This window comes from Colias eurytheme, chromosome 5 (assembly GCF_061535395.1).
Source record: "Colias eurytheme isolate Ceu_HAF_F1 chromosome 5, ilColEury1 Martin Lab GWU primary, whole genome shotgun sequence".
In the NCBI taxonomy this organism is placed as follows: Eukaryota; Metazoa; Arthropoda; class Insecta; order Lepidoptera; family Pieridae; genus Colias; species Colias eurytheme.
Window position 1 is genome coordinate 10861205 of NC_142984.1, and position 25744 is coordinate 10886948.

The 25744-nt window shown below is 34.4% G+C and overlaps 1 protein-coding gene and 1 non-coding gene across 2 annotated transcripts; both read left to right on the top strand.

Moving 5' to 3' along the window:
• LOC149908660 (WD repeat-containing protein 44) lies at window positions 1-25259 on the top strand. The gene is made up of 19 exons (XM_090102137.1): window positions 1-209; window positions 985-1135; window positions 1510-1628; window positions 3915-4003; window positions 6920-7015; window positions 7677-7817; window positions 8174-8286; window positions 9957-10071; window positions 10589-10744; window positions 11250-11328; window positions 12470-12627; window positions 13203-13344; window positions 18388-18498; window positions 20093-20209; window positions 21645-21846; window positions 22589-22729; window positions 23356-23739; window positions 24050-24640; window positions 25057-25259. Exons 1-19 carry the CDS (start codon window positions 142-144, stop codon window positions 25195-25197), a joined length of 3114 nt encoding a protein of 1037 aa, XP_089958263.1. The 5' UTR covers window positions 1-141; the 3' UTR covers window positions 25198-25259.
• On the top strand, window positions 2891-2974 carry TRNAL-CAG (transfer RNA leucine (anticodon CAG)). Its single transcript has one exon. It is a non-coding gene; the product is annotated as a tRNA-Leu (tRNA).
• Window positions 25260-25744: the final 485 nt, after the last annotated feature.

The window sequence follows — 25744 nt, forward strand, 5'->3', positions numbered from 1 at the left end:
TTTTTAAGATGGTCGAGTTCTGTGAATGAATCTATCAATTACAACTTTCTTTTCTAACATTATAATAAGTGATCAACAATGAATTAGAAAAGTGGTGTATCAATTTGATCTGTGTTACATTTTTTATGTGTTCGATTCGAAATGGGCGACAGCAGCGACTCTGAAGAGTTCTACGACGCTGAAGACTTCACACCCAATAGGGGATCGAAGTAAGTGCTTATTAGAACGATATCCTATTAATAATTTGCTATATCCTTCCCATATCCGTTGAGTGTATGTTTACAGCCGCTGTTGAGCTTGACCTTTATCGTATAACTGTGCTGTGTCATTAATTTGAGGGTGTTTTTGTAACAAGTTGGACAGGACAACAATAGGTGTAAGTACCAGATGTTGCACCTGCCTTGAACGTCCTTGGTGTATATTGGAGACTAATTATTGATAAAAACTATAATTTCTAGTGACGCAAGCCTTGTTATGAACTTATTTTGATGAACATCTGTAGGTTTTACTTAGTTCTTTTGCTGCTTTTGTGAAACTTGGTTCTGCTCTGCAAGTTTTCACAATGTATAAAAGTGCTATTTTAAAGTATATTGAAAAAAAGTGAGTCACACAGATTAGTATTTCAACATTTTATAGGAATATTTTCTAAGTAAATTATATTATTTTGTCATATTACATAGTGGATATCTTAACAATATCTTCTGTTTCTTTGTTCTAATAAAATATGTCAATTTTATTGGTATTCATTGAACATATACAAATATCTATATCTCTTGTATTGCACAAATCTTAATAGAGGTGCATTTTCCGCTTGGAGATAGCTTAAACAACAAAATCATAGATTAATTAATTATACTATATTACTGTCTACTTCTTTATTCTTTAAACTTACTACTTTGATAAATTTTCATTTATTTTTATACCCAAATTAAATTTAAATACTTTTAATATCTTTGCTAACAAAACCATTTTCTATTGTACCAGGAGATCATCACTCTGCAAGAGTATAAGCATAACAGACAACTCGAGTGGCTCGGACAAGGAGAAGGATAAGCCAAGTCACAAAGCTGAAGATGAAGCAGCTGCCGCACGGACCAAAGAGACACCAGTGGACGAACATTCCTCTGTTAAACATGTGAGCTTTTTGTTTTGTACTCTAAATTATTTGTACGAATATTGAAGAATTTCTTTGGGCATGTAGTTTTCATTTGTTAAAAGTGGCCCATCTCTTGAGTAGATGCATAAAATGTACAAAGTAATATTATTTATTAATGGCAAATATTATATTAAAAGAAAATATTGATTCTCGCTAGTTGTTGAATTAGATAGAAATTTAATTCAAGCACAACATTTAGAGGTATTTTTTACAGCTTTTTTTCAACATTAATTTGAAAAAAAATACAATCAAAGTCATGTTAATTATTTTTTCCTGTTCAATGTTACAACTCCATGGACAAGAAAAAATGACTTAGTATTTCTTTTAATCATATCAATTAATTTACTTAATAGGTGGTACAAGGTCGTCGCAGGTTCCAGGAGCTACGGAGATGCATGCAAACAGAGGAAGAAGACGAACCTGATGTTCCACAACAATCTGACCATGCATATGCTTTGGAGCATCCATTCAAGTGAGTTTATATATATTAGTTAGCATTATATTTGTAGTTAAATTGAATTCACTGCTTGCATATACATACTGTTAAGAATGTTCAAACCTAATTACGGTTGTTAAAGTTTATCTATGCCTGAGGCATCTTATAAGAGGGTGTTTTTAGGGTTCCGTAGCCAAAATGGCAAAAACGGAACCCTTATAGTTTCGTCATGTCCGTCTGTCCGTCTGTCCGTCTGTCCGTCTGTCACAGCCGATTTACTCGGAAACTATAAGTACTACAGTGATGAAATTTGATGGGAATATGTGTTGTATGAACCGCTACAAAAATATGACACTAAATAGTAAAAAAAAGAATTGGGGGTGGGGCCCCCCATACATGTAACTGAGGGATGAAATTTTTTTTTTCGATGTACATACCCGTGTGGGGTATCAATGGAAAGGTCTTTTAAAATGATATAAAGTTTTCTAAAAAACATTTTTCTTAAAGTGAACGGTTTTTGAGATATCAGCTCTCAAAGTCGTAAAAAGTATGTCCCCCCCCCTCTATTTTTATAACTACGGGGTATAAAATTCTAAAAAAAATAGAGGTGATGCATGCTAATTAACTCTTTCAACGATTTTTGGTTTGATCAAAGTATCTCTTATAGTTTTTGAGATAGGTTGATTTAACTGTAATTTATTATATTTGCTGCTACGGAACCCTTTGTGCGCGAGCCCGACTCGCACTTGGCCGGTTTTTTTAACTAATTCATTACCAAATCTTTGACTATTGGCATTTGTATTTGTGGAATTGTAACAAACAAATATATTTCTTCTTGTCATACCTAAGTTTACAAAACTTCTGAAAATCATAACATGTATGGCCAGGCTTATAAAGAAACAATCAATATAATTTTAAATGATGTTTTATTTAAATACAATAGAGTGGGAGTGAATCATAAAATTCATGTGATTCACGCAAATAATATGAATGTTATTTGTTTGTCGAACAAGAATCAGTGCTTTATATTTATGTAAACAGCTTACTGCCCGCGTCTTTTCTCTTCTGTTCATAATATACTTTCGTACCTACAAATGCACTTTTCGGACTTATCTAAATTGATAGATTATGATTATAGAAATTATATTCCATTTCCTATATGTGAAAAAAAAACTTACATATTTTGTAATTGAGTCAAAAACAGCTATTTTTATCGTATCGTAAATCGTAATTTATCGTAAAATATTTGCCTCATGGATTTCTATAAACCTATCCCTATTTTCATCTCAATTCTTCAAGTCAGGATGGCCGAGCGGTCTAAGGCGCTGCGTTCAGGTCGCAGTCCACTTCTGTGGGCGTGGGTTCGAATCCCACTTCTGACAAATACTTTTTTTATTTTATTATTTTTATTTTTTTTGTGCTACTAACATCATTTTACTATAAAACTGCTTACAAATTATGTTTAACTTTTTTAACTAAGTTAAATTTTTTGTCTCAAAAATTATTTTACTACCAATTGATAAAACAACGCTCCGACTGATAAGAACGTAAATTTTAACTAAATTATTTTTAAATCCCGTTCTCTCTGCATTACCATTTTCGTATAATGAGGTTGCAGTGACAAAAAACCCCGATCAATTAAAAACAATGTTTAATTAACTGGGACACAATATGCACGCGATACCTATCAGTAAACACTCGGTTATACAATAACAAGAATTGTTAATTTTTGCCCGACGACGGTCTGTGGTTAACGTATTATGAAAGGTTTTTAAAAGAATTTTGACTATTTTTTAATATACAGGATGTTGTGATGTGATCTTTAGCTATTATAATTCTACGGCGATATAGGTATGATGGTATATTTTTTTTATTTACATGAAAAATGTATTTACTGCCGTTTTCGTGTGGTAATCTCGCCCTATTTTTTACACTTACAAAGTATTGCTAAATACATAATATAATTATGTTCTACCTTTTAATAGTTGCTTGATTTAAGATATGTATGCAACCATAGTATAAATATTACTTCAACTTTATTACTCTATCTGACGCTTTAACAAATGGTTTAATAATGGAAAACTTAAATAATTTAAAATGCAATATCAAGCTCATATAGGTAATATCCAAAACTATTCAAGCAATGTACTTTACATTTAAATATATTGTAAAACATGTATAATATTATTTAAATATATTGTAAAACATGTATAATATTATTTAAATATATTGTATTATATATTGTAAAACGAACTTTACACTTCTGCATTACACAATATCCAAAAATGCGCATTGATTTAACACAATAATGTTTAATTTCAGAATCATATCGCACGATACGATGAGTCTACAGAGTATGACGTCACTCGGCAGGATCGGCAGGATACTCAGCGGGGCTGCGGAGTCGCATCGTAAGTATACATTATATATAGTCCATTGAATGAGTCCCTCCAAGGGGGGTCTAGAGTGCGTGAGTTAGTAACGTAAGATGTTTCTTCGGAAACATGTCAAGAGTCCCTAGGTAATAAACATACTAAAACCCCGGGACACTAGGAGGAGCCCCGGAGTGGGGGGAGGGGGGAAATGAGTCCATTTTTTCATTTTTCGCTTAAATCTCAAAAACGGTACATGTTAGAGAAAAACTTTCAAGGAAAAGTTGAAAGGCCATAAAGTTATCTACAAGTTGTACCTAAATCATTTTTTCCTATATCCTACCGTTTCTGAGTTATAGGCAGTAAAAAATGATTTTGGCTCAAACAATTTCCCCATACTACACATCAATCGATCAAAAAATATTTATTTCTTCCAAAAAACTCAAATGTGCAACTTGTGACCGGTACTGATAGATTGCTCTTAATTAGGTCTATAATTGGTAAAATAAACACATTCCTCCATGGAAGCCTTTAGGAGGAATCGATTGTCAAAATATTATATTAGGGCAGTTTGAGTTACTGAACTTGATCTTTTATTTTTTTCTTCCAAAAAACTCAAAAGTGCAACTTGTGACCGGTACAGATAGATTGCTCATAATTAGGTCTATCATTGATAAAAATACTAGATTCCACCACGGAGGCGTTTACGGGGAATTGAATTTTATTAGGGTAGTTATGATACTTGAATTTTTTATTTTTTTTTCTTTCAAAAAACTCAAAAGTGCAACTTTTGACCGGTACCGATAGATTGCTCATAATTAGGTCTATCATTGATAAAAAAACCAGATTCCACCATGGAGGCGTTTAGGAGGTATTGAATTTTATTAGGGTAGTTACGATACTTGAACTTTTTAACTAACTGTCCTAATAAAATTCAATTCCCCGTAAACGCCTCCATGGTGGAATCTGGTATTTTTATCAATGATAGACCTAATTATGGGCAATCTATCGGTACCGGTCACAAGTTGCACTTTTGAGTTTTTTGGAAGAAAAAAATAAAAAGTTCAAGTATCATAACTACCCTAATAAAATTCAATTCCCCGTAAACGCCTCTGTGGTGGAATCTAGTATTTTTATCAATGATAGACCTAATTATGAGCAATCTATCTGTACCGGTCACAAGTTGCACTTTTGAGTTTTTTGGAAGAAAAAAAATAAAAAGTTCAAGTTCAGTAACTCAAACTACCCTAATATAATATTTGACAATCGATTCCTCCTAAAGGCTTCCATGGAGCAATGTGTTTATTTTACCAATTATAGACCTAATTAAGAGCAATCTATCAGTACCGGTCACAAGTTGCACTTTTGAGTTTTTTGGAAGAAAAAAATAAAAAGATCAAGTTCAGTAACTCAAACTACCCTAATATAATATTTTGACAATCGATTCCTCGTAAAGGCTTCCATGGAGGAATGTGTTTATTTTACCAATTATAGACCTAATTAAGAGCAATCTAATAGTATCGGTCACAAGTTGCACTTTTGAGTTTTTTGGAAGAAAAAAAATAAAAAGTTCAAGTATCGTAACTACCCTAATAAAATTCAATTACCCGGAAACTCCTCCGCGGTGGAATCTGGTATTTTTATCAATGATAGACCTAATTATGAGCAATCTATCTGTACCGGTCACAAGTTGCACTTTTGAGTTTTTTTGGAAGAAAAAAATAAAAAGATCAAGTTCAGTAACTCAAACTGCCCTAATATAACATTTTGACAATCGATTCCTCCTAAAGGCTTCCATGGAGGAATGTGTTTATTTTACCAATTATAGACCTAATTAAGAGCAATCTAACAGTACCGGTCACAAGTTGCACATTTGAGTTTTTTGGAAGAAATAAATATTTTTTGATCGATTGATGTGTAGTATGGGGAAATTGTTTGAGCCAATAACATTTTTTACTGCGTATAACTCAGAAACGGTAGGATATAGGAAAAAATGATCTAGGTACAACTTGTAGATAATTTTATGGCCTTTCAACTTTTCCTTGAAAGTTTTTCTCTAACATGTACCGTTTTTGAGATTTAAGTGAAAAATGAAAAAATGGACCCATTTCCCCCCTCCCCCCACTCCGGGGCTCCTCCTAGTGTCCCGGGGTTTTAGTATGTTTATTACCTAGGGACTCTTGACATGTTTCCGAAGAAACATCTTACGTTACTAACTCACGCACTCTAGAACTTTTTATTCAATGGACTAATAATAAACTAGCGGTCCGCCCCGAATTCGCCCGTGGTACCTACATGTTTAAACTATCCTATCTCTCAAGTTGGATCGAACTGCACATGGTGTGCGAATTTTATTATAATCGGTTAAGTGGTTTAGGAGTCCAGTGAGGACAAACATTGTGACACGAGATTTATATATATTAAGACTAGCGGTCCGCCCCGGCTTCGCCCGTGGTACATATGAAAAATAGATGTTGGCCGATTCTCAGACTTACCCGATATGCACAGAAAATTTCATGAGAATCGGTCCACCCGTTTCGGAGGAGTATGCAGACTAACATTGTGACACGAGAATTTTATATATAAGATAATTAATTTTTAATGTCCTATAGGTTATATTTTTAATTGGTATTCAAGGAAGTTAACATACGTTTTGTGTTGTTATTTCCTGATGGATAAGCGTTTCAGAATATTATATACTTTAACTATAGACATTTATTACACTTGTTTAGCTATCATTCATGTAAATTTTGAAATAATATAAAAAATATCCTGTTATATTTATATTTTATATTATAAACCGGAAATGGTCAACAAAACAGTTTTAACTTCACAAATGCATTAAATATTTTCATCATCTCATAATCTACAGTACTATTTGTAAATGAATGTTTATTTATATGTATGTGTGAGTTAAATAGTAATATTGTTCATGTATTATTATTTAATTTGTAGCAAACATAAGAGAGAACATTCCAGCACCTTCTGCATCTTCACGAGAACCTTCCACGATATCTGATGACCCTTTGAATACAGACAGAACTCAGAATGGTAAGGTATACTTTTATTTAGTAGTTTAGGTATAAAAACAGACGGACAGTTCCTTTTGCATGTAAAATAGAATAGAATAAGATAGAATAGAATTCATTTATTCGTGGTAAAACAAGAAATACATACAAAACAAAAAAAATAATACAGATAAAAAAATAAAAAATCACCACGAAAAGGGTATGGATTCAGCATATGGAAAAAACAATGACCAAAAGGCCACTGCTTTCACCGCTGTTTTTCAGCCATAACCTGTTGTAAAAATATGTTTATGTTATTAAAAATCTTATATTGTTATTGGTAAAGAGATATATTTTAACGCAAATGTTGGTTTTATGATTGATTTTAATTAACCAGGTAAAGTGAGTAGTATCGTCTAGGGGTAACGGTGCATTTACATTCAACGAGTGAAAGCTCATTCTAACCTCACTATGTCAAATTCTTTTAGTGTAAACAGGCGTAGCATTCTTTCGTTGTTCTTAGTGGGTTCGAAAAGATTCTATGCAATATTCTAATACTGAACAACACTGAATAGGAGTTTTCGTTTACACATAAAGATCACAAAAGAATGCTCTTGCTCTAGCTCTATGTTCGTTTGATGTAAATGCACCGTAATGCAAAACTGAAAAATTTCTGTATCATTTTTTTTTATTGTTACACACAGTGTTAGCAATGGCTGAACCAGACGTGATAGCGAGTACAAAAGCAAACAGTCTGAAACAGAGATCCGGGGGAACGGCCATAGTAGCTGTGAGTCATACGCATTTGCCCGGACCCGTTGCACCGCCCAGGAAGAAGAAACGCAGTTAGTAGTTGTGATTTATAAAACGTTTTTTTTTAATAATATTTATTAACAAAAAAACCTGAAATATTTTGCTTAGGTACCAAAATGTTTACATTACAAGAAAACCAAAATGTCAAAAGTCACGTTTTATACTTAGTATATAAGAAAATAATAGTTGATGATGTTGGAACCGGTTTCTATGATCAAAAAAATTAAGTCAGGTCAAAGTCGGTGCTTCATAAATATTTCGGGCACCGACGTAGCTTTGACCTTATTGTTTTCGTTTAGAAGATGGCTTCATAAGAAAGTAGTTTATAGCATTTATTATACGTATTATTTACATCAATATTTTCCCTCATTAATGAATTCATTCGCAGATAAATTGCACGGATCGCAAACGCTATCGACAGCAGATGGTGATGACGTAAGCGTGTGCTCGCAGCCCGTGCACACTACACGCAAACCGCACCTTGACTCGCTCAGAGTGGAGGTAACATACTTTATATTTAACATTTTAAAAGACTATGCACTATATGCCTATGTACTATAGTCCTTTTCACCTATGATGATTCCTATGACACTTCATCGTGTTCCGTATTACGTATTTTATATTTAAAACGCCAAAATAATTTTAGTGCATAATATTTTTATTTTATGGCGGCATTATTACCAAAAATATAAAAATGAAACATCTTTAGCTTATAAATAAAAAACAATATTGTTTAGTTTAATATAATGAAAAATAAAATAAAATAACACAAAAATATAATACCTACGCAATTCGTGTACATGAAATGGATCGTTGAAAAATCATAGAGTTGGAAAATCATATAATCGGCGCCCATCTTGTGATCGTTTGTCAATCGAGTCAATCGTCTGTACGAGTGCGTCAGCCTTGTATACAAGTTGCATTTTTATATTGATACTTTACGTGGTATTCTGTTATTGTTACTAATTTTTATTGTTGGCTTTTTGTTGCTGTTGTTTGCTAAGTTTCCTTAGTTAATTGTTGGCGAAATGCCGAAAAAACGAATTTTGGTACTTTATTCAAATCGATTTCATTTCCATATAAAATATTATCGATTATCGGAAACAATTGATACGATTTGAGTAAAGGACATCTCTACACGTGCCAAAAATCGATGTGTCACAGAAATCATCTAATGTGGAAAGGACTATAGTATGTTTAGCCTTAGAATATAAATGAAATTTTCCGAAAATAGATTTTTTTTTACTTTTGGTTATAGTGTTTTTGGTAATTATTACTGTAAGTTGTGGTACTTTTTCGCAATATTTTTATTTTTAGAAGCGTATTATAAGGTACTGTTACGTATACCCAAAAAACCCAGTGGTCGGCGAACCACTCTCTGTATACGTACGAATTATGTATGTTATTTATTTCGCTCTGCTACCATTATACACTAACAATAGTAATATCAAACCTAGGTACATACCTGAGATTACCACGTTGCGTAGAACATAAACTGCACATAATATGTGGTTTGTCGGTCAGTCAAATGTTATAAAAACAATAGGGGCCCCTTGGGGAGGAAAAACTATTATTACGGGAATAATAGATAATAAAAGATAATGCAAAAGAGACAATCTAATGAGTAGGTACGTCACCACAGTACAGCAGCCATTGCCGTCGTCCTTCACTTGTCACATAAAACTCGCGGTCAGCGCGTGATTAATAATATCAATAAAAAGTACAATTAACAATTCCGCGGGCCGATTTTACTAATTTACTACGTGTTCAGCACGTAAAACAATCGACGACACACTCCGATGCGCGCGTAAATAACTTCCGAGATGGCCGATAAAACACTAAATACACGACTTCACACTAGCGGCGCGGTTGGCGGACCCCGATAGACTACTAATAATAAACCAATACGAATGCAGCTCCCTCACCAGGTGATGTAGTCGACTAGCCAATTGAATACATCGCGGTTCCGCATCAGTGTGACCATTTAATTATTTTATCTATTCCGAACAGGTACATAGTTATTTTTTATTTAGTGCGCTTAAAAAATTATTGTGACGTCAGAGTATAAAACTACGTTATGTTATCATATAACATAAATTTACAGGACCCTTTTCAGAAATAGTTCATAGTATAATGAAACAAAACATAATATAAATATAATTAATTCACAGGCGGCTCAAGTAAGCACATTGAGTCAAAGCATGGCCCTGCCCAGTCCCGCGAGTACTATCGAATCATTAACCAGAGAGTTTCAAGACTCGTTGGAACTATCACATTCTAAATATGGTGAGTACTTGATGTAAATAATAAATATCGCTTGAAAATTTATTGTTTTCAGGTAATCCTCAATTTTTTGCGCCATTGATCAGAAATTGTTAATCTCTTTCTTAGGATTATCATCCAAGTTGCATTACTCGTATCGTATTTTAAGTATAAAATCCACATTGTCCTTAGGAAGTTAGGAACACAAAATAAATATCGTACGAAAGGCTCTCTAACTAAAAACTGTGCCAATATATTGTGTGTATGCGGTTGTTCGAATCACAACATGACAGTTCTTTGGCATATATTATGTAGTTCCATATACTATGTAAAATTAAATTGTAATGTTGACATGATTTTGAAAGAGCAACTATGGAGTTTTTTGCCGATTCTTCTCCATTGATACTGCTTTCCGAATCGATGGTAAATGTTAAAAAATGTTATGACGATACAAAGTGCTTTTGAAGTCTAATTGTATAAATAAATGTTTGGTTTAGACTTATTGTTAAAGAAATATTTAATGTTATGATAACTTTTGCAGCAAGCGACATGTCCCTGGGCGATACATGGTCGTCTCCCCAGGCGCCGCCCGCACGCACACACACGCAGCCGCAGCACACACACACGCAGCAACAGCATACACACATGCAACCGCACGCACACACGCACACGCACGCTGATCTTAGTGCGGTTAATGGTGAGTTTTAGTGTTAGGTAAAAAAAAACTAGTGAGAAGGAATGGAAGAAAAGATGGTATGAGGTTTATATAGATATTGTATTTATGTATATTAGTGGTCAATTTTTTTCTATGGCTGAAAATTTTTATTTACACACAAGTAATTCAAGCTATAATTTCCCTTGCTACCAAAGATAGCGTTGAATTTTTTTTCTCTCATTATTTTCCATTGACAAAATATCTTTCATTCACGTAAGACGAAGTGAAGAAGTATTAGTTTACTAATAAAAAGCCGGGTTGCAGTGGGGGAGTGCCGGCAGAAGTGAAAACTTGATTATTAACGTTGAGCATGTTTGATATTTTGGAATGGTATCCGTCTTACGCTTTTTCGATCAGGTCACGTGTCCTGACACGAGTTTAAGATTTTATACCCATTACAGAAAAAGTGCTCAACGCCGCTAAAGAAGTTTTCACTTCAAAAATCATTTCTTAAGTTATTTATAGTTGTTAAATTACAAATTTACAGGCGAATGCGGTCGCAACGAAGAAACACGTGCGGGTACGCGTATGCATAGTGGTACTGCAAGTCTGGGATCTACTACTCGGTACATACATAATCATATTAATAAAAAAATTGACGACGCGGTTGGCGCAGTGGTAAAGTGGCCTACTGAGCCGACGGTCCCGGGTTCGATCCCCGGTCAGGGCAAATATTTGTGTGATGAACTCAATTATTTGTTCTTGGGTCTGGGTGTTATCTATATATACAATATATATATTTATTGAATATTATATTTATCGTCGCCTAGTACCCACAACACAAGCCTTAATTGAGCTTACTGTGGGACTAGGTTGATTTGTGTAATAATGTCCTATAATTTTTATTTATTTATATAATATTTATAATATGTATTACGTTTGATGTATCAATTTACCTGTTTAATTGCATTGATATCCTTCGAAAGAATGATTTGTTTCTTGAGAAGGCTCTCAGGTATTACTGGTGGAAATAAATCAGAGCAAAAAGTATTTAATGTCAATTTTCTATTTAATAACCCTCGCCGCGAATCATTTTCGCTATTTATTTCACAGAACACACAGGTAAAAAACATCAATATTTTACTAGCTGTTACTTGTGTTCGTCCGTTCGTGTTGATTTGTTGGAATATTGTTACATACAGGGTGTAATCGTTAAATGTGCACAAGCGATTATTCCGTAACTATTGCAGATATCAAAAAACTTTAAACTGATATCGAAAGTACTTAAGCTTATGAGTAAAATGGCCATAATAATTTTTTTTAAATAAAACGAGAAATATCCAAAAATGTTACATTAAATGCTCCCATACATTTGATTTACCATACATTTTGTATTCATAGCAGATTTTCGAAGTGACGTCCTCATTATGCAATACAATGAGGAGCTCTATTTACAGTTTTTAAATGAATTTCCCTTCAAATTTGCTAAGTTATTAAAGCAGAAAACCAAAAGAAGCAAAAAGCTAAAATCTTTCATATTAAATGTACATGGGATATTCATATTTCATACTAAATGTATGGGAGGGTTTAAAGATATTTTCTTTAGATATTTTTCGTTTTATTTTTTAAATTTTATTATAGCCATTTTACTCATTAGGTAAAGTACTATCGATATCAGCTTAAAGTTTTTTGTTATATGTAATAGTTACGGAATAATCGCCTGTGCACACTTAACGAATTCACCCTGTATATGTATCTCATGTGCAGGCGGGGCGAAGGCGCCCGCGCGCGGCGGCGCTCCGCCGGCGACTCGCCCGCGGAGGGCGACGTGGGGGGCGAAGGGCTAAGGGCCAGGTGTGCGTCCGGTAGACAGCTCTCCGACATTGAGATACTGGAGCAGGTCACCGTGCTCAACTTGGATACTGGTGCGTCACACGATATGGTATCTTAGTAGTTTATAATATGCGAAAGTTTGTAAGTTTCTTACTTTTTCATGTGAAGACAGTTGATTGGTTTGGTAAGAAATATGGTCCAGAGATAAGTGCATTTATATTTTAGATTAGCTTCTTTCTCGAAATCCACGCGAGTGAAGTTGCGGGTAACCCATAAGTATATTTCATCGTTAATTAAGTTTATGGATCGTTTTTGAAAAGTTTTAACAACAAACCTCCTTTATCCTATTAATATTATAAATGCGAAAGTTTGTGAAGATGAGTGTATGTATATGTGTATGTTTTTTTCTCTTTCACGCAAATACTACTGCACCGATTACAATGAAATTTAGCACACATATAGAGGGTAACTTGGATTAACACATATGATAGGTTTTACCCCGGAAATCCTACGAGAACGGGAACTATGCCGATTTTTCTTTGAAAACGCGGGCGAAGCCGCGGGCGGAAAGCTGGATAGTGATTGTTCCTTTATATTTGTATCCCACAACTGGCCGCACACAACTTTCACTAAGAAAAAAAAATTAAAAAAAAGCGCAACTGGCCAGTGCACAGGTGTATTGCAGGTGAGCGCGTGCCGCTCAGCGTCGCCGAGCACAAGCTGCCGCAGTGCATCAACCCGCTCAGCTTGCACATCATGCGACTCACTTCGGAATATATCGGGAGACCGGCTGATGATGAACATAATAGGTGAGTTACACACACACACTAAAATACACTATAAATGTATAGTGTATTTTAGTGTATTTAATGTGTGTGTATTGCACTTAAGTGTAATGACACTTAAGTGCAATACACACACATTAAATACACTACATGTAATAATTAAGGGGAATACACTATACATTGCAGTCAAGTGTACACTATACATGATGCTAGAGGCCCATACACACACACACTGCAGAAACACATGCCATTTTAGGAAAATACACTACACATGACACTAAAGGCCCATACGCACACCCTACTCGAACACATGCCACTTTAGGAGAATACACTATACGTGACACTAAAGCGCAATACACACATTTGGCACTGAAGGCACATGACACTTTAGAGCAATACACTACACATTACATTAAAGGATCATACACACACATTGAAAAAGGACTACACTAAACGAAATACACAATTGCATGAAATCTACACTAGTATTTCACTTCTAATAGGTTTTATGAAGAATTGGCACCATTTATTACATATTTACATTTTAGTCCTTTAAGCTCGATATGAAATCTAGAAATAATAACATCTTAATTAATATTTCATTTATAGGAATTATAACTTCTCTTATAGGTACATATATCAGCACGCTTTAATAACCCTTATGTTACTAACAATAGTATGCAAAAATAACACTTTGCACGTTTTATATCCTATGCATTGCATTAACACTTCTAATACCTCTAATATCATAACAAATAGCAACTTATTATTAGTTGTTAAAAGCATTACAGCATGTTACGAAATAGAATAGAATTAGATCTAAGTGTTAGTAATTTTACAATGTTTAAATTCTAGGATATATGAAATGATCGCAGCTTGTAAAGATTTTAATGTCACTAACTATGGACGAAATGTGCCCGATTAAATTGACTACGTATATTTATGTATATCCACTTAATGTAATTACGTATGTACCATCAATAATCCTACAAAATTTACTTTTCACCTAAATCTCATTTAAATAGGCACATTAAAACCTAAAAAATAAATCAGAGATAACTTACTACTATGTATATCTTAAAAGAATTTTTTTTTTCATTGTTTAGAATTCGATTCTGTTTCTATTCTATCTATTATTATTTTGAAAACAAGTTTTTTTAGAGTCATAAAACTTCCCATAAAGTCTTGTTTTTCCACCAGCGATGTGCTAAGTCTAGCGTAGCGAGGGATGTGTATTTATAGAACCAATCATATATGGCTTCATTTAGCATTTAAAGCGATATTTATTAAAATTAATCCTTCACTATGCATCCTCGTATAGGTATATTAAGAAGAGCTGGAACGTCAACACATTTACACATTGCACATGTTAGGCCGGGAGATACTGACACAAAATTTCGGGTCATTTGTAACAGGATGGCGGTCTAGAGGGGTCTTAGTACGCAATGACAAAAAGAAAAATGATGGTCAGAACGCTGGTACCGGCGGACTAGTCGCGTGGGCGTTAGTCACACTCGTCGGATAAATAGCGAAAGTCCAACGATTTGTAACACAAAAATTTTAGAATTTACCGATAGCCCTTAAAAAAGATGTAGGTAGGCGGTAGTGTCATGTCATACAGTTACGATGTGACTTACAGTCCGCCATACCGACGTGAATGCGTTGATTTAAAAAAAATAATTCAACCATTTGTACCGGGCTCACTTTTGCACAGGTAACCATCGTCGTGCAGCCATTTACTAAAATTGCCATGCCATACTTTTCGGACGATTCCAAATGGTCGCCATACTGCGGAAAATCTGCAAATTTTTGAATTTTTTTTTCTCGCCAAACGATTTGTACCACCCTACATTTTTTTTTCAACAACTCCTGAATGATTATAAATAGAAGTGTGATAATGCCATACCTGTGGGAGGTGGCGAATGTGTATAAGATTTTTTTCTTATTGTAAGATTTTATTCGTAGTTTGAACGATTTGTAGCAGTATGGCACTAATTTTTCCCTCTATTAAAAGTATGGCAAATATAATAATGAACACGTTGCATCATATACTTTCCAAAAAGGCCGTACTGGTACAAATCGCCAATTCTTTTCATTTTTTTTTTACGTCTTGGCTTAAGTCTTACAATCATCCGCCCCATGTTTGCAATCTGCGATATTTTTTTCTAGGTAGAATTGTATACAAACAAACAGAATATAATGATCCCATACTGTAAAAAATTATTTTACGTATTGTACAGTCGTATTTTTGAAACGTGACGAATAAATTAATTTTCAAGTATGGCAGCACTTTTTCCCCCTACTAGAAGTATGGCAAATATAATAATGGTCACATTTTATCAAATACTCTCCAAAAATCCAAATGCAATACTGGTACAAATTGTTTGGCGAAAAAAAATTTTTTTTTGCAGATTTTCGGCGGTATGGTGGCCATTTGGAATCGTCCGAAAAGTATGGCATGGCGATTTTCGTAAATGTCTGCACGATGATGATTACCTGTGCATAAGTTAGCCTGGTACAAATGTTTGAATTGTTTTTTTTTTTAATCAACGCATCGCGTCGGTATGGGGGGCTGTAAGTTACACCGGAAAAGTATGGCATGACACTACCGCCTACAACTTTTTTATGGGCTATCGGTGAATTCTAAAATTTTTGTGTTACAAATCGTTTGACTTTCGCTATTTATCCGACGAGTTCGACTAACGCCCACGCGACTAGTCCAACGGTACCAGCGTTCTGAGTTCTGACCATCATTTTTCTTTTAGTCATTGCGTAATAAGACCTCTGTAGAACCGCCATTCTGTTACAAATGACCCGAAATTTTGTGTCAGTATCTCCCGGCCTATGTATGTGTCATATTTTGCAATTGTTTATAAATACAGGGTGATGTAATTGGTGTAGTACGAATATCTAAAAATCTATGAAGAATTTTGTGATACAGTAAATGGAAGAATTATAGACTATTTTACAGTATTTAATAAAATCATTTAATTTTTTGTTCATTTTCATTAGAAATGTCAATTTTTCTCACCAAGGTGGAAATTTGGATGATAAGGATCTTGTTAGAAATATATAAATTTTGACTAAAATCGGCATTTTTTTTTCAAAAATCAAATTACTAATTAATAATCAGAGTTATCACATTATTAAAAAAAATAAGCCAAACTATACACAATTTTTACCTACTTGATGCAATCCTCAAAGATCATGGACATAGTGTATTGCGCCTTCCACCATACCATCCAGAACTCAACCCAATAGAGTTACTATGGGGCATAATTAAAGGGAAAGTAGCATCACAATTCACAAAATGTGAACTTTAACTTGAAAACTGTGGAAGAATTATTTAGAAAGGAAGCAAATGCTATTAGTCTGGATATGTTTAGTGACGTTTGGAGAAAGACGCGAGAACATGAGGAAAAATATATTCAATTAGAACCAAAAGTAGATAATTACACTGACTCATCTTCTTCTCTTATATATAAAAATGAATCGCAAAATGTGTTGGTAAGCGCATAACTCGAGAACGGCTGAACCGATTTCGATAATTCTTTTTTTATTATATTCCTTGAAGTACGAGGATGGTTTTTATGTAGAGAAAACGTAAATATGTACCTCGGGCGAAGCCGGGGCGGACCGCTAGTTTATAATAACATTAAGAGATTCCGACAACGAAACATCGAGTTCTTCGAGCGATGAAAGTTACAGTGAAGTAGAAGATTACGATTATGATTAAATAGATTCTTCTTCTTCTCTATAGATACTGCTTTCTGAATTGGTGGTAAATGTTAAAACTGTTAAACTGTTATGACGATTCAAAAGTGCTTCTAGAAGAAGTCTAATTGTATAAATGTTTGAGTTTAAAACCAATAGTGTGAAAATGACACAATAAACATGTAACACATATTTGTTAGCGCGTATTGGTAGGTATTACGTACTTACTACAAATATAATATTTCTTAGATATCTTTACTCGACCAAAGTCAGGAATTTAATTATTATTTGATAATTGAATGATTATTAATACTTTTATCCAATTGATTATTATTAGAATAAATAATTAACTTCATCAATTGATTTACTTTTAAATTATAATTTTACAGGTAAATTATGAGAGCTTTCATAAGTAATTATATTTGCATATATATATATCTACAACGCACCCATTTTACAATTCAAGTCTAAAATGAAACTAGAGTCGCATTTATTTTTGAACATACTGTAAGTGAAATTGCATAAGTGTGAGTACTGTGAACATGCCAGCTTTCCCTAATTGACCGATACATCTAGTGGAAAAGCAACCCAAAAGAACATAACGATATAATGAAATAAATAGCTCCTTATTTAATTTTGTTCAATCACGACTTATCCTTAAGTTAAAGATTTAGATACCCCATTTACAAAAAAAATACAATAAAGCAAATACAATAGTTGAGTGTCTTCAAGAAGAGAGTGTACCTCCATCTTAAAAAGTCGACAACGCATCTGCAGAAGCCTCTGTAGATGAATATGGGCGGTGGACTCGCTTACGATCAGGCGCTCCACGAGCCCGTTTGCCCACTCTCTGATATAAAAAAAAAAAAATCTACCCTCATATAAATAAAAATGTGTGCGTGTACTAGTGTACACACGTAAGATGTGAAACTTCTTTATGACCTTATTTTTCAAAAAATAATTTACTATATATGCAACTTTACATAAATACGTCGAATCACGCGTGGTAGGGATAAGAGAGAGATGGCGCGTAACGGAAAAATGTCACGCGTAACGAAAAAATGTTACACCAAATTTTTTTCCAACCCCGATAAAGAAGTTTCACTTCAAAAAACAAATGTACCCTCATATAAAAAAATGGATGCGTGTACTAGAGTACACACGTAAGAAGTGAAACTTCTTAAGACCTTAAAAATGTCACGAGTATGGCGTAACGCAAAAATGTCACGCGTACGGCGTAACGCAAAAATGTCACGCGTACGGCGTAACGCAAAAATGTTACACTAAATTTTTGTCCAACCCCGATAAAGAAGTTTCACTTCAAAAAATACAAAACAGTAACATAACCCGTAGCCTGTCTGGCCGGCGACTATGGAAGCGCTGGTCGATCGCGCACCCCGCCCTGCGCCGCTCGCCCTCCGCCCCGCTGCGACCCGCGCTCTCCTACCTCTCCATTGACACTAGGTTATATAGCGACACTATGTCCACTAGACACACAATTGTTGGCAAAAATTGTCCGTAAAAATTCGTCTAAATATCTCCAAGCAACGTATAAAAGATTAATTGGAATTTACACCTTATTTCGTAGCATTAAGGTTCAAAGTCACTCATCATAACTTTTTTAAATAAAATGTCTTTAAAAATGCCGAGCGACCTTGCATAAAACATTAATTATTGGAATTGACACCTTATTCCGTGACAGTAATGTTCAAAGTGTATTGTACTATTTTTTGCAAAGGCATAATATGCGTTGACGAATTAGTTTCCTGTATAAAATGTCGTCAAAAATATGTGACGTTTGTATTGTTACACGCTTATTGTAATAAATACGTTATATCGAGGCAGTAATGTTCAAAATGTATTGTGTCGCTTGGTATAACTCCATCTGATAATCGCGTAGGTAGACTTATGGTTTGGACAATTTTTGAACGCATTGTGAGTCTAGTTGTTTATTGTGCCTCAATGGTTAGACTACACTACGATCCAACTGAGAATGTCGACTAACTGTTACTTCGAATTTAAATATGAAAGTTTTAAAACGTCTGCTGTGACAATATGACACTCGATCTTAATTGGATCGCATAGAACTACTAGCCTACGCCACACATTAACTATAGCGGTTGTGAACTTGGTGGGTAGTTACAAAAATGTTTATGTAGCTTCGTGAATCATATTGGTTGACTTTATAAAATCCACACTTTGCGTAGGAATGTTTAAACATATCCGCATTTCACAGCCGCTGGGTGTGGAGTCTGTAGTGTGTTCGTTTTATTTTCAATTTGTACGGTGTTTTTCGTATTTGAAAGTCCTCAAGGGTATGCTTTTCTTTGTTCCTGTGTAGCGTATTTTGTCCCCTTTTGACTTGTACTTAGTAAGGATATGTATAGTGGATGTTGGTGATATTTGTTTGTTATATTTTAATGTATGTATATGGCTTAAAAAATCGCTTTTAGTTTATTTAGCATGGTTATGAAATTGTTGCATGTAAATACCCATTAATAATTAATCACGTAATGTTGTTAGTATTTCTAATTGATTAAAGTAGATTGACGCCTACTTTGATAAATATGATGAAACCACTGCTCAGAATCAGGACTTAGCGTGAAAATCGAATACTAAAATTACTGTAAAGGTGTTGTACATTATTTCGAAGCTGATGTTAAAATTGGAAAGGTATTTTAAAGTTGAATCTTTGTAATAGCGATCATGTTGTGATTTGAAATCAAACTTTAGACTCATACATTTTAATTGTTAAACAAAGAAGTTGGACTGAGCAATAATTTAATAAACATTTTATATATTTTATAACATTTTAGGGAGAGTCAAATCAAACAAGTTTTATTTTGTTGTATAACCATAAGTTTATTTTATCCGTAAGAAATTCTGGTCTATGATCATTGCTCTGCCCAATTTCTGTCATAATTCATAAGATGCAGCTTAAACCATTTCAGGACATTGTGTTGCAAAGCATCTGTTGTTTCTGAGCATTGTATATACCATAAAACTTCCTTGCCATAGACACTATACCAGATTTTGATGATAATTATGCTGTTTCCAGGGAAACTGATGAGGAAAGTGAAAGCGTGTGCACGGGAGGCGTGGAGGATGAGACGAAAGAAGCTAAAAGGGAGTCAGTGGATCGACAAACGACGGCTATCAAACGTAAAACTGAAAAGTATGTATCGTTTTTGAATAAGTTAAACTTTAGGTTCACTAGAATGTTAAGATATGGGGTGTTTGAACCACCCAACATAAACCAAACTGGAAATTTTATGTTATAAAGGAAATCATTCTATTAAAATTCCTTTATATTTTAATAAGAAAAGACAATTAATAAGATAGTAAAATGTTTTATATTTCGTGCTAAGAATGTTTTTGACCGGAAGAGACTCGTCACTAGAGTAATAAAAACCAATCCAAATATTTTTAACTCGGAAGATGTGAAATTCGAATGAAAAATCTGGAGAAATAACGACATATCTATTAAAAATAATGTAATTTTAAAACAAAAAAGGTTATCTAACAAAATTTCACTATTCAGTGTAATTCGAGCCGATCTCGTCAAGTGTCACTCGCACGACAACATAAACATCAGGTGACAGTTTGTTTGGTACATGCTCAGTGTTGCTATATTCTCGCAAACGGCAAATGCTTATAATCCGGTCAATTTAGACCTGGAAATAGTAATGCTTATGGTCCAACACTGGCTTGCGATTTTATTGTTGCCAACTAAACTTGGTTTAGACGCACTGACTTTATGGATAGTATTGTTAATGTTCCAGAAATATGACTGGAGCACGAGTAATAGTAGGATTTCTAGTACTCTTATTAGATTACGTAAATATATCTTTTACAAATGAAGAATTAGAAGAACACATTTTAGATTATATAGATACCCAATGCAAGTTACGAATGAGGTCAATAGTTTTGTAGGCAGTTAAACATTTGATAAAGAATACGAACACAATAACATGTTCATATTATTAGCAATCATGACATATAGGATTATTTGACTTAAACTACCTTCATTTTTAAAAAAATCACGATTACCATTGCTCCTAAATAGAGTTTAGTTAATGACAATTGAATCCAGCACTAAGTCAATATTTTTTATTTCGATTAAAAGCTATGCTTTTTAACTTAAATTAAATGCCAAATTTGCCATTTTATGGTGATGTTATCGCTTTTAACATTTTTACCTAGAGAATATTCCAACACAAGTCATGCTTTGTAAATTTTGCTCCAGAAATCGAGATTTTTTACTATTACCATTTTGAGTGCGTTTTTTATAACTGAACAATTAATAAGGTTTGTTTTATTATTAACGACGTTTTTTCTTGTGCTAATTTTAACACCGATTTGAGAATTTGAAATTCTATTGGCTTGAATTGCTTTGAATTTAAAAATATCATTTTACATTAACGAAATTCCTTTTCATGTGATCAGATTAAACATTTAACGTTTGAAAATTTGTTTCATCTTTTGAACATCTGAAGGCGAGAACATTGTTTTTAAAAATAGTAAAAGACAAATCATCCACATTGCCCGCAAATAACCTGTTAACATCAAAACACAAAACTCCATACTTACGAAATTTTATCATACCATAGGTTAAAGCGGTTCTTCGGTAGCACAGTAAAGAAAACAGTAGATGCTGCTAAATCGTTAGCACAAGAAGTGTCACATGCAAGACATAAAGAAGACGTTGCCGAAATAGCAGATGATGTGCACGGAGAACATAATATTAAGCTGAAGGCGTCTAACTCGCACAAGGGACCGTACGACTTTGACGGCTGCGTGCGTTATGTGCAGGTTTGTGGATGGCGTTTGATAACTTTGCTCATGTATTATTTTTATGTTATTTTGTGTCAATTAACTTCTGAAATGTATATAAATTTATAAAGAATAGAAAAAATTCGATCACAAGGCGGGACGCATGCCTGACCAATTCAGCCACTCGTGACTCGCCAGAGCAATCGAATTTATTCTATTTTTTCAGTTTTATGTGTAAATATTTTTCTATTCTTTATAAATTTATATTTATAAAGCAAAAATATCAATTTCTGAAATGTAGTTCAGTAAATAATTGTTTGTTTGATGATTAAAGCGTAAAGTTGAGTTAGAGGAAGTGATTTGGATGTATATGATAGTTAGGTGTATTCAATTGTAAAATAGTTGATATAATTATCTAAATAGGGTAGTTATTGTGCCTGCAACCTTAAGCTGAAAGCACCCAATTCGCATAAGGATTGTTAAAAGTTTGAAGGTTGCGTGCGATTATGCAAATTTTAAGTAAGCATTTGAAAACGTTATTGGTATAAAATGGCGCATATAGTTGAAATAGTGAGCATAATTGGTGTGAGTGTGTAGATAAATAAGGTTGGTCGTCGAAGAAGTCGTGTGAAGTGCGAAGTATCTTAAATCAAGTAAAATAAATCATGTTGACACCTCGGTGTCCCTCAAGGTTCTCATCTGGGACCTTTACTTTTTTGTTTTATGTTGTTGTTTGTTTTGAAATATGCCTCAATTCGATGATTATTATTTATCCGTGCAGGAGTTGGGTGGCGAGGGTTCGGGGCACGCGGGCGCGGTGTGGTGCTGCAAGTTCAGCGTGTGCGGGCGCCTGCTCGCCACCGCGGGGCAGGACCGGCTGCTGCGGGTGTGGGTCACACGGGACGCCTTCCACATGTTCCAGGTATAAGAAAGACGAACAAACGAAAAAAAAAGACGGGTTGCACTCCGGGAGTGCCGGAAGAAGTGAAAACTTGATTATTAACGTTGAGCATGTTTGATATCCATCCGTCTTACGCTTTTTCGATCAGGTCACGTGTCTTGACGCGAGTTTAAGATTTTATACCCATTACAGAAAAAGTGCTCAACGCCGCTAAAGAAGTTTTCACTTCAAAAATATTTGACAAGACAGCGAAAACGCACACAAATAACACAAAACATATCAACAAGAAAAGAAAATTAAGTACAAAGTCCGCAGTACCGCCAAAAGGGAGTTCAGCTTGTGCCAGGCATGAGCCTAGCGCTGGTTTTCAACTAGAACCTATATCTACCTAGAACGTATAACTACGCTCAATTAATTCAAACGTCCTTCATTATTTTATGTATGTATTTGATTTTTACTGCATGAATTCTATGTATATTCAGTAAAAAAGAGACATTACAATGAAACTATTAGAATATCTCATAGCAAAACTAAATCCAGTTATAATAGAAAAGTGATATTATATTTCTGACTTATTAAAAGATCTTATACACTTCATCCAATAAAATAAGCGCTTCGATTACTAACAATTTTTAAATCTATTTCAGGACATGCGCACAAAATACAACGCGGAACAGAAATCCTCCCCCACCCCGTCCCAAGAGTCCCTCGCGTCCCTCGCCCCGCCCCCCTCCCCGGACCACTCCCCCCCTCTCGGCCCCGGCGCCCCCTTCAACCCGAAACCCTTTTGCATCTACTCCGGACATAATTCCGATCTTTTAGATGTCTCCTGGTCTAAGAATTACTTCATCCTGTCCAGTTCTATGGATAAAACGGTCCGTTTATGGCATATTTCAAGGGGCGAGTGTTTGTGCTGTTTCCAACATATTGATTTCGTGACGGCTATCGTCTTTCATCCGAGAGATGATAGGTATTTCCTGTCGGGGAGTCTCGATGGAAAGCTGCGGCTTTGGAATATTCCGGATAAAAAGGTATGTTGTAAATTGGTATTGCTTTTTTGGTGTTCAAATTATAATATTAAAAGAATGTTATACTCACATTATGATTGTGATTATAAAATATACCAATTTAAAATTGTATTCACATTATGGAAAACAGTTAGTTTGTATTCAACTAATAATTCCCTTGTTTATATCTTTCTTATACCATCAAATAAATTGAAATGAAAAGAGACTGAAAAATTGTGTGAAAATAATGTTCAATTTAGTAGAGCTTTTTTATACTAATGCAGCATTACAATGGGCTGTCGAATTCCATATTCTCAATCGAATATTCTTCCAGGTGGCCGTTTGGAACGAAGTAGACGGCAAAACGAAACTAATAACAGCGGCTAACTTCTGTCAAAACGGCAAGTTCGCTGTCGTCGGCACTTACGACGGCCGCTGTATATTCTACACCACAGATCAACTCAAATATCACACGCAAATAGACGTTCGTTCCACAAGAGGAAAGAATTCCACGGGAAGGAAAATAAGCGGCATCGAACCTATGCCCAACGACGACAAAATCCTCGTCACCTCAAATGACAGTCGTATACGATTGTACGATTTACGAGACTTGAATTTATCCTGCAAATATAAGGGCTATGTGAACGTTTCTAGCCAAATAAAAGCCTCGTTCTCTCACGACGGAAAATATATAGTCAGTGGATCAGAAAACCAGTGTATTTATATATGGAAGACGTGTCATGATTACTCCAAATTCACGTCAGTTAGAAGGGATAGGAACGACTTTTGGGAAGGGATAAAAGCCCATAATGCAGTGGTCACTTGTGCGATATTTGCACCCAACCCTGATCACATGATACGCATGATTAATGAAAGGGAAGAGAAACTTAATGCGGGCAAGAGTCAAGAGGAGAAAGAGGAAGTGGTGAGTTTTTTTTTCGTATTTAGAAGATTATAGAGATATATGGACATGTGTAATATCTCATGTCAATCAATATGCTTAAAATAACTATGGAAAGAACTTTATCGATATGATGTTAATTAAGCAAGAATGAAATTTTTTAGTATACTTTCTAAAATATCTAAAATTCGTATTAAAATTTCAAAGATTCCTTATAATCACGATAAATATCATTTACACAGCGAAGTCGCTAACTGTACTTCAGTTTGTACAAAGATCACTAACATTCATTCATTTAAATTAGAATTTAATAAAATTAACTACTTATACACTATTTTTCATTCCAACCATCTAATTAAAATCTACTGTAAACTATTAATTTATTAGCTTTTTTTTAAATCTCATTTAAAACGAATACTAATAGATTTTGCACATTCCAGAAGAGTCCAGAAGGCGGTATGGTATCATCTTCCCAGACGGGCCACGTGCTCGTCAGTGCGGACTTCAACGGCGCCATACGAGTGTTCGTTCACAAGGCGAAACCGAAACACTCCTCGCTACCAGCATCTGCGCTAGCTTAGATGTGGAAATAAATGATTTAAAGCATTTTTGATATGAAAATATGACCGAAAATCTAAGATCAGTTGGGATATCATGTTCGGAACAGATAATGAAAATAACTTCGTATATGATCCATTTATTTTGATAAATTAAAACAAATGGCTTATTTACGAATACACTACCTCTTGTCAGCATATGTGCTAGCTGACAGTAAAAAAAACAATGATTTGCGAATTTTTATAACAGATAAATACTCGCTTAGTGAACAGATTTTTTTGGGATAAAAACATAATATCGCTAACTGCTTCTGTACGTTGTCAATTGTGACGATGATGACATGAATGAACACTTTTGAAGGTTTCAAACAGCGGATAGGACAGAATTATCATAAAAGTAACAGTTTATATCGTGCTAGACTCAGGGGTATCAAAATTAAAGTAAAAAATGCTTAATAATGTAAAGAAAGAGATCAATTATTGTTGGCAGGTGTTTTATGTAATAAATTTCCCTTTTTATATACTAAAATCGACATTCCGCCAACAATGTGTAATAAAAACTTGATGTAAT

Excerpts from the sequence above, each read along its gene's own strand:
- LOC149908660 (XM_090102137.1), top strand. The coding sequence starts at position 142 with ATGGGCGACAGCAGCGACTCTGAAGAGTTCTACGACGCTGAAGACTTC. Across the intron at positions 23,740-24,049 it reads GGAATATTCCGGATAAAAAG|GTGGCCGTTTGGAACGAAGT; the intron begins GTATGTTGTAAA and ends ATATTCTTCCAG. Across the intron at positions 24,641-25,056 it reads AAGAGGAGAAAGAGGAAGTG|AAGAGTCCAGAAGGCGGTAT; the intron begins GTGAGTTTTTTT and ends TGCACATTCCAG.